This window comes from Clupea harengus, chromosome 18 (assembly GCF_900700415.2).
Source record: "Clupea harengus chromosome 18, Ch_v2.0.2, whole genome shotgun sequence".
Classification (NCBI taxonomy): Eukaryota; Metazoa; Chordata; class Actinopteri; order Clupeiformes; family Clupeidae; genus Clupea; species Clupea harengus.
Window position 1 is genome coordinate 17,723,643 of NC_045169.1, and position 10,056 is coordinate 17,733,698.

A 10,056-nucleotide genomic window follows, 5' to 3' on the forward strand; every position below is an offset into this window, starting at 1 on the left:
CTAAAGTATACTGTGATTATTGACAAGTTTCAGTTTGTATTTTAGTAATCAACCTAAGGACGCCTGGATGTGAGATCAACACTTGGATGGTACCTGAATGTCAACATTGTGTGTGTGTGTGTGTGTGTGGTTTTTCCTCTAGATTCCCAAAAAAGGCATTGCAATGCAACCACTGCAAGTAGGAAATGAGGCGTAGTTGGTTCACTTAGTTCTGATGACATCTAGGACACTTTGTTTTCGTGTCAAAAGTATGATTTTCCCCACTGGGCCTGGTTACATCACACTTGCCTTGGGTACCTGTGACTGTCCTCAGCCAAACTACAAGTGCTATTAGCTGAATCCAAAGGCATATTCATTAAACATCTGTCACTCCTCTACAAACCCTCCACTGTTCGGGTCCCAGAAGCTGGAGTCTTTTAGGCCCGTAGGAAGGCTATGCTGCCACATGTGTCTGAGTGACTTGAGACTTTTTCTGTCGATGAAGCCATCGACATGAACACAGCTTTCCATGAAACGGACGCCAGAGGGACTAGAAAATGTTTTAATCCCCAAGTTTATTGAAAACCCAGCAATCAACAGTAACGCCTGTTTATGTCAAACAGGCCAGAGAGGGATGAAATGGTCAACTGAAAAGAAAGAAAGCGAAAAAACAAAACAAAACAAAAACATAAGCTGGTAGTTGTGCGTCATTCTGTTATAAGCGGAAAAAAAGCAAAACTGGGGTAGGGGGAAAACAACACTCTGATACACAAACAGAATGACCGCAAGGGTGTTCATTTGTTTCTTTTTTTTTCTTTTTTCTTTTTCTTGTTTCAAACACTTCTTTTTAAAAACAGGTGCGTGTGTGTGTGTGTGTGTGTTAAAAGTATGCATGCCCATGTATGTATGTATGTCTATCTATGTGGAGGGGTGTATGGAGAGGGGAGTAGGTTACACAGACAAAATGCGTTGAAAAGGGGGGGGGGGGGCAGTAAGGGGTGTCTAGGCAATAAGCGATACACAAAACATTCTGGAGAGAAGAGGAAGGAGACGGAGCAAAAAAAAAACGAGAGAAATAAAAGTTCAATGTCTTCAAAAAAGACAAACAAGAAAACTGCTTCTCGTTTTTTTTTCTTTCTTGTATCTCGTTTCACGGCACCATCCCTTCTTTCCCTCCCTCCTCCCCCTTCTCTCTCTTTTTAGCATCCTTCACTCGTTCGTTCGTCCTCTTCACTCGTTTTTTCGCCACCTCCTGTGTCCCTCGTTCATCGCTTCTTGGGAGGGGTGGCTGTGCGGGGCGGGGTGACCGGTCGGCCGGAGTTCATGCCTCCATACTGGTACTTGGCCTTCTTCTCCGACGGCTTCAGGATCTGACAGATGGACAGAGAGAGGAGAACGGGTGTGAAAGGGGGAATCAGAGAGAAGAAGAGGAGGAGAGGAACAGAAGGACAGAGAGAGGAGAACGGGTGCGAGAGGTGGAATCAGAGAGAAGAAGAGGAGGAGAGGAACAGAAGAGGACAGAGAGAAAAAAAAGGGAGAGAATTTGTTTTATTTATTAATTAATTAATTAATTAATGTGTCTGCATTATGCTGTCTTGTGAAGCAAGGAGTTTGCCCTGTTTTATCAGAATAGGATTCAAAGGACATGACAATATAGTGATTCATTAAAAAACACTAGAGGGAGTGTGGCCGAGAGACAAAAAGCAGAGTGATGAAATAGACACAATGATGGACAAGTGAAGTCAGGTTTGGCTTCTGCATTTGTCACTGTTTAAGTATGCGTGGATGCACACAGGTGCATACAGGTGGACTGAGAAATATTTTTCCAATTTTAACTTTCTCAGTGCTTACCTGTCTGTAAAGATAAAAACATTTTGAATCATACAGACTGTGTGTGTGTGTGCGAGGGAGATTTTGTCTCGCCTCATCACTGGCGCAGTGCAATGCAGTTCGCGATTTATGGTCGGCACACCTCGCTCACGTCGGCCATGCGGTACCTACACTGCCACCTGGCGGCGATTCTATCAAACTATTCCTGAAACTGGGCTTACTGCCTACCATCAGTTTTTAATAGCTATTCTGTTGGAGCTCCAGCTTTACTCAGACTGTCATTCTTTATTTACAGGGCTTATCAGGGGCTCAGAGAAACTGGCTTCTGTTTTACTGGGGATTCTACTTCCTGTTTAATGAACTGCGAGACAAAGGGAAGCTGTTGGCTGGAAAGGGTGTGAAATAAACGCTGGGAGTGAGTGAGTGAGTGAGTGTGTGTGTGTCTGCATGGTTGTCTAGCGTGAGTAAGAGACTTTGACTGTGTGTCTGTTAACCTGTCAAGTTAACATGACTGAAATCCACGAGCCACCCCCCGCCCACACACAAGAAAGCAAGCATATTGAAAGCATACCGTTACATTTGCTCCTTGCACTGCTTTTTGTAAACATGTCTATGTTCGTCCCATAGAGATGATAAGTTGTTCGGTGATGAAGGGGCTGACCCCTGAATACTGACACAACGCTGACTGCTATAACTACGACGCGCACACACACACACACACACACGCACATATAAACATGTGCACAAACACACGCACACATAACTACGATGCAGACATAGTGACCTGCACAGTGCGAACGCGGCAGTCTTGCCCTGCACAGCGGTCTATTAGACGTAATTATTATGCTATGGAGTGTGAGAATCCGTGAGATTTAGGGAGATTCCATGTCACGTACGTGAGACAGGAGAGATGTTGGGAGTTCTGGAGTCTCGCAGACATATCGTGAATGTGTTTGCATATGAAAATGTCTGTGTAGGTGGAGAGACTGTGAGATGGAGTAGGTGTGTGTGTGTGTGTGTGTGTGTGTGTGTGTGTGTGTGTAAACAAATAGAACTGAAAGATACCGTTTACAAACGTGCTTATGGAAATGAGACATGGAGAGATGGTGTGTACATGACACACACCCACGTACACACAGCCGCTTTCTGAATTCCATTTGCACGTGTAGTCATTGTGACGGGGCACCTGTGTGACCCGCCACTGCAGCCTGTAGGCTACTGCCTTCAGTGGACGGGGTGCAGGTGTTTTGGGTGTGTTGGGTGCATGTTTTATGTACGTGAGTTTGTCTGTTTAGTGAACATGGCGCGATTAAGCGCGAGAGTTTTAAAATGCTGTATAACTCCCGGGTTAACCCGATTTATGTTTAATGAGATTTGGCTGATTAATTATGTGTCGGCTATGCCGTCACTGAGCCGTGATTACTACGTTGGTGTAGTCTGTTTTTCCCAGCGGTTTGGGACATCATGTTTAGGTATGGCTGCTGTGAGCCACAGGTGTTGATGCCTTGCTTATGACACACCTGAAATGAATGATTGGTATGAGCCAATTGAAGGTGCTTGTCAAGGCTACCTAAACTCGCTTTTTCTTTGTTCAGGAGAGTTGCCGTTTAATCAAGACTTAAGTCTTGGGAGCTCTCGTTTTGGACTAGCTAATGTGGTCCTTTTATTTTGTATAGTCGACTTTAATTGTACATTTGTATTGAGGCTATGATGCCGATTTATGTCTTTTTGGAAAGTTTAATTTATATTGATTTAGTATTGTTAATGTTTTTACTGCCTTTGAGCCTTATTTGAGGAAATAAAAACCTCATCTTTCTAACATCTTTAACCTCCCGAGTCCTCCTATGAGTTTACCATCAAGCTCTAACCGCAAATCCATCCTGACCTTTAACAGTCATATATCTATAGACATACAGTATGTACATGTAGGCATATATACCTATAATCCCACATATCTACACACAGTGTGTGTTTGTGTGCATACTTGTGAGTGAGTGTGTGTGTGTGTGTGCATATGAGTGTGTCTTAATATCCTTAATGGCTGTAGTGTGTGTCCTGTATTAAGCTTACTTATCAATCCAAATAAAAGCATTCAAATGTGAGTGTGTGTGTGTGTGTGTGAGACAGAGAGAGAGTGTGAGTGAGTGAGTGAGTGAGTGAGTGTGTGTGTGTGTGAGAGAGAGTGAGTGTGTGTGAGTGTGTGAGTGTGTGTGTGTGTGTGTGTGTGTGTGTGTGTGTGTGTGTGTGTCTGTGTGTGTTTTGCTGCTCTACCTGGAAGGAGCACATGAGAGTCTCGTCCACGCTCATCATTCCGCCGGCGTTGTCAAACTCGCCGCAGTAGTTGGGCGCTGAGAAGAGAGTGACCAGCTGCCTCTTCGCAAAGAACTCATAGCCGTCCTCCACCACCTGCAGACAGAGGACACAAAACAGCAGGCCAATTAGTGTGTGTGTCAGAGAGCGAAAGACAGATACACAGAGGGAAATAAAGTGTGTGTGTGTGTGTGTCAGAGAGCGAAAGACAGATACACAGAGAGGGAAAGAAAGTGTGTGTGTGTGTGTGTGTGTGTGTGTGTGTGTGTGTGTGTGTGTGTGTGTGTGTGTGTGTGTGTGTGTGTGTGTGTGTGTGTGTGAGAACATCTGGATGTCCTTTACTGACCATCTGCAGTGATGTTTTTTTGTGATGGGACGCTGTGTAATACCGGACACTCATTCGACTTTTACCATTGTGTGCAGCTGTTGCGTGGTGTGTGTGTGTGTGTGTGTGTGTGTGTGTGTGTGTGTGTGTGTGTGTGTGTGTGTGTGTGTGTGTGTGTGTGTGTGCAGCGCATGTTGCGTGGTGTGTGTGCAATGTTACTGGTGCTGATGAAGGAAACACAATGTCTCATATAGTTTGGGGAGTTCCTTGAATTCCATATGTTTGGGTTCTATGTTCCCACGTGTCTGTGTACTAATGTTCCATGCTCCCCTGCGTGTTCTCTTGTTCTACCTGGTGCGCTCTGCAGATGAGGTCTAAGTCGTGGCGGTTGAGGAACTTGCTGACCACGTCGGCCCCGAAGGTGAAGGAGACGCCGCGGTCGTTCTCACCCCAGCCCTGCACGTCCTTATCAGGGTCCGACCATAGCAGGTCGCACAGCAACCCTGAAGAGAAAAGGACATTTTCGATTTAATTTTATTATATTTAACTTTATTGCCAATCTGTTACATTTCACCAGAGGCCCCAAATCAAAGTTCATAACAGAGAGAGAGAGAGAGCGAGAGAGAAAGGGAAAGAGAGAGAGAGAGAGAGAGAGAGGCTGTGTTGGAGCAGGAGAAATACAGATAGAGAGAGATTAAACATTAAATAGAGAATAAGCACAGATGTATGACAAACACAGTCCTGAACTGTAAAACACACTTGATTTCCTCCTCATAGAGTGGAGTGGTGTGTCATTGGGAGGGTGGGTATAGGAGAGAGGGGGTCAGAGGGGCTAATGGATAACAGGATCCTGCTGTGAGGTGCGTGAGAGATCACAGAAACCATGAGAGGGGTGAGGAGAGAGAGCTGGAGAGGAGAAGAGGGGACGGGTTTATGAGGGTCAGAGAGTGAGTGAGTGAGTGAGTGAGAGTGAGAGTGAGAGCGAGAGAGAAAATGAAAGCAACAGTGAGAAAAAAGAGGAGAGGATGAGCACACCAGAATAGACAGATGTACCAATAGGAGAGAACGAGATGGAAGGAGAAGAGGTGGGCTGAGCACACTGCTATGTTGATAGCATAGCATAGCATTGGAGAAGAGGGGAGCATGACAGAGACCGACAGACAGAGAGAAAGAGGAGAGGAGAGGAGAGGTGCTGAGGTGACCAGTGCTGTACATTGAACCATGAGAGAGAGAGAAAAAAAGAGAGAGAGAGAGAGAAATAATAGATGCAGAGAGAGAGAGATAAAAAAAAAAAAAAAAGAGGCAGAGAGAGAGGAGGAGAGCTGACCTGTGTCGGGCACGTCTGTAGGCCTCATGATGCGGCGAATCTGCTCCATGGACTGAAGGTCAGGGGACAGACCTGAGGACACAGAGAGACAGACAGGATCAACACCAGAGGGACAGACAGGATCAACACCAGAGAGACAGACAGGGTCAGGGACAACACCAGAGAGACAGACAGGGTCAGGGACAACACCAGAGAGACAGATAGAGACAGGGTCAACACCAGCGAGACAGACAGGGACAGGGTCAACACCAGACAGACAGACAGGGTCAACACCAGAGAGACAGACAGGGTCAACACCAGAGAGACAGACAGGGTCAACACCAGAGAGACAGACAGGGACTTGGGTAAGTTAACTCAGAGTAAGCCATAAACCTCCTAAAAGAAGAGCTTGTTTTGCTAGGAGAATGAAGCCATTTTTTTTCAGGCTCTTCTTTTAGGAGGTTTACCACTTACTCTGAGTTAACTTACCCAGGTTTGTCATGTACTAGGAGAAAACCCCAGGTCAGTTTTGTGCATGGACTGACCATGGAAGACCAAAGAGATGACTGAGGCAGAGATAGTGATTTGTATAATGTGGTTTATCGCTTGGTTTATCGCTTTATTTTATCGTGATTTATTTATCGTAATGAAGTTTGGGAAAAACCTCCAATGAGCGTTCACTGATAGTGATGGTGGCTCTGACAGAATGATTCAGCTCAACTATGTTTGTGAAGCACTTTAAAATGGCTGTTGCTTAAGGGAAGGTGTGGCATAAATGCTCATGCTTTTTAAAACAATGTTAAAATAGTTTACTAAAAGTGCGAGTACATTTACATGCTGTGTGTGTGTGTGTGTGTGTGTGTGTGTGTGTATGGTGTGTGTGTGTGTGTGTGTATGGTGTGTGTGTGTGTGTACAGGTACCTCCGTGGCAGCAGAAGATTTTCTCGTCCACAATGGCGGCGATGGGGAGACAGTTGAAGCAGTCAGTGAAGGTCTTCCACAGTTTGATGTTGAACCGGCGCTTGCCTGGGGGACCAGAAACAGAGGAGACTCTCAAATGTTGTTTGTGTGTGTGTGTGTGTGTGTGTGTGTGTGTGTGTGTGTGTGTGTGTGTGTGTGGGAGAGATTCTCTGACAGCTGAAAAGCAGTGTTTGTTCATGAATGCTAATTAAGGGTATGTGTACAGTGTGTGTTTGAGTACTTACTGTATGTCTGAACGCTAAATATGTGTTAGAGGGGAATGTAGGATTAGTGCTTCCTTGTTTGACCTGAAAGATCAGTGTTGCTGTTTTGTTTGATGTTGTCTTAACACAGACTTACACACAGGGGTGAGTCATACAACAGGGGTCAACAACTCAGTTCACACACATGGGTGAGTTATACAACAGGGGTCAACAAGTCAGTTCACACACATGGGTGAGTTTTACAACAGGGGTCAACAAGTCAGTTCACACACATGGGTGAGTTATACAACAGGGGTCAACAACTCAGTTCATGCACAACTGCATACATACAGTACATAACAAGGGTTATCAGTGACTGTGGTGAGCAAGTAGCTGTCTGTCTGCCTGCCTGCCTGTCTGTCTGCCAACCTGCCTATCTGCCTGTCTGCCTGTCTGTTTGTCTGTCTGTCTCCTGAGGGCACGTACTGTTTGTGTCCTGATGCTTGTCTACTTGTTTTGTGTTTCCTGAGAACAGGTTAAGTCACATAGATGGCTGCAGACACTGCAATCTGCAGCACAGACCTAACAGACTGGTGGACAGACACGTGTGCAGGAGATACATGGCTGTTTGCATCTGTATCTCTATGTGTTTGTGTGTGTGACATGTGAAATGGTACATACATGACTGAGATCAGTGTGTGTGTGTGTGTGTGTGTGTGTGTGATTGTCTGTGTTAAAACACATGCATTCCTCAGTAACTCACACTCATCGTAGAAGCCGTAGATGCGGTTGATGGAGGCGCACTCGTGGTTCCCGCGGAGCAGGAAGAAGTTCTCGGGGTACTTGATCTTGTAGGCCAGCAGCAGGCAGATGGTCTCCAGCGACTGCTTCCCTCGGTCCACGTAGTCGCCCAGGAACAGGTAGTTAGCCTCGGGGGGGAAGCCGCCGTACTCAAAGAGCCGCAGCAGGTCTGTGTACTGGCCGTGGATGTCACCTGTGAGAGGTGAGGGAAAAGACAGAGAGAGAGAGAGAGAAAGGGAGAGAGAGAGAGAAAGGGAGAGAGAGATAGAGAGAAGCACAGATATCCTGGTTAGACAGAGCGAGCAAGGCAGGTTTAGCTTTCAAATTTTCCGTCAAAGACTGCAAGTCTCTTCTGTCACAAGTAGGACAGAGGTCCTGGTTAAACACCCTGAGAGTATGCGCAGCAATTCAAGATTTCAGTTTTTTGTCAAAGAGAAAATTAGAGCTAAACCATTGCTTGTGCCATTATCAACATCGTTTGTGAGTCGCCACAGAAGCTTTAACCTGAGCTTCATGGGTCATGGGGGGAGTGATGCTAAGGGGTAAAGCACCTCTCAGTTAGCAAGTGATGCACAGCCAACTGAAATATATGATATCATAACACATTAGACCTGAATAGGAAAAAGCACGAGGAATCTTGTTTTAGTTTCAAAATTTCCAAATGTCATTGTATACAAATATCAATCAATTCAAAATAGCTGTGACTGTCATGCAGAAATCGCCTTGGCATCTGGGACGGAAACCCTCGTCTGCTGCCAAACCGGTTGCTTGTGGCGTCACTGACACTCGCTCAGTCTCACTCAGAGTCAGCTCATCGAGACGCAGACGGTGACGAGTCACAGAAGCTCCGACACGCTCAAGCTGGTCTGAGATCAGCAGCAGCACAAAATTGTCCCTGTCTGAGCGAAGTATTCTCTCTGTCTCTCTCTCCCTGTTACTTTCTCTCTCTTTCTTTCTTTCTCTCTGTCTCTCTCTCCCTGTTTCCCAAACTACACCAATGACACACAGTGTGGTGTGTGTGTGTGTGTGTGTGTGTGTGTGTGTGTGTGCTGTGTTACCCTGTCGCTGCGCTGGCAGTCATGAGAATAATCACTGTTTTTGTGGGACCAGGCTGAGTTTAGGCCATAGGGACTCTTTGTTAAGGAATCCCTACAGGTCAAATATCCATATCTTTCTATCTGCAGCATTTCAGCATCATAGTATGGCTGTAGCCCTGTCTTATAGCTCCTGTGGCTGAGGTGGTAGAGTAAGGTGCTCACCATACTAAAGTTCAAGTTCAAGTTAAAGTCTTTTATGGTCAGATGCACAGAACAACACAGAGTCAGACTGGGCACTGAAATTCTTGTGACACCGCACAACAACCTAACATAACATAACTTATAAATACTCTGAACATATACTAAACATATAATAAACCTATACTAACGTAGAAAACTATGAATATGCTAAATATACTAGATATACTAACTAAACTAAATATACAATATACAGACTATATATAAATATACTAACTATACTAAATATACAATATACTAAACCTATCCTAAACATATAGTGCAAACAGTGGTTAAAAGTGTCATGTGTAATGTGTGTCAATACCCATGGATCAGAGATACTGATGGAAATGCATTCCACTGCACTGTAGATTATGTCCTTTTTGGATAAAACTGTCGGCTAAATGAATACATGAACATGTAGTTAGTTTGTCTTTGGTTGTGTCTATCAACCTCAGAATCCAGACCTGCCTAGATCAAAGCTTTTTAATCGTGAAAATCCAGACCTGACTTTTATGAAATGTGAACACTGATGTCATTTTATTTACAGTGTGAGTCAGGCCAGAGGGTGTGAGAGAGCGAGAGAGACGGAGGGGGAGAGAGGGGGGGGGAGAAGGAGAGAGAGAGAGGGAGAGAGAGACGGAGGGGAAGAGAGGGAGAGAGAGAGAGAGAGAGAGCGAGGGAGAGGGAGGGTGAGGGAGAGAGAGGGAGAGCGATGGAAGGAAGAGCATGATGGAGTGAAGCGAGGAAAATGAAAGAGGGAGAGGGAGAGAAAGTAAAAAACTGAGGACACGTGAAAGCCGAGAGATTAAGAGATGGGGGGGGGGGATCAAATGAGAAGAAAAAACAACTTGAGAGATGAAGAAAGGGTGTGGGAGGTATGGAGAGAGAATGAGACGACGTCAGAAGAAGCCAGATAAGAAGAAAAAATAAGATTAAAGAAAACCCTGGGATTCTGTGAGATCCTGAATGAGGCTCAAACTCAGATTACAAACAGGAAGCAAGACAGTTTATCTCCGATAAGGAGTGAAGTCATTTGACACAGTGGAGAACTTCAGCAGATCTACT

General features: G+C 45.2%; 1 protein-coding gene across 1 annotated transcript in view; it reads right to left on the bottom strand.

The window, feature by feature from the left end:
- Window positions 1-537: 537 nt before the first annotated feature.
- Window positions 538-10,056, bottom strand: part of LOC105903144 (serine/threonine-protein phosphatase PP1-beta catalytic subunit) — a 32,623-nt gene continuing 23,104 nt past the window's right edge. Inside the window, exons 4-9 of the mRNA XM_012830855.3 lie at window positions 7,677-7,907; window positions 6,672-6,776; window positions 5,772-5,843; window positions 4,796-4,947; window positions 4,081-4,215; window positions 538-1,349 (exon numbers count right to left, since the gene is read on the bottom strand). Of these exons, the coding sequence (XP_012686309.2) occupies window positions 1,245-1,349; window positions 4,081-4,215; window positions 4,796-4,947; window positions 5,772-5,843; window positions 6,672-6,776; window positions 7,677-7,907 (800 nt within the window). The 3' untranslated portion in view covers window positions 538-1,244. The remainder of the gene's footprint in view (window positions 1,350-4,080; window positions 4,216-4,795; window positions 4,948-5,771; window positions 5,844-6,671; window positions 6,777-7,676; window positions 7,908-10,056) is intronic.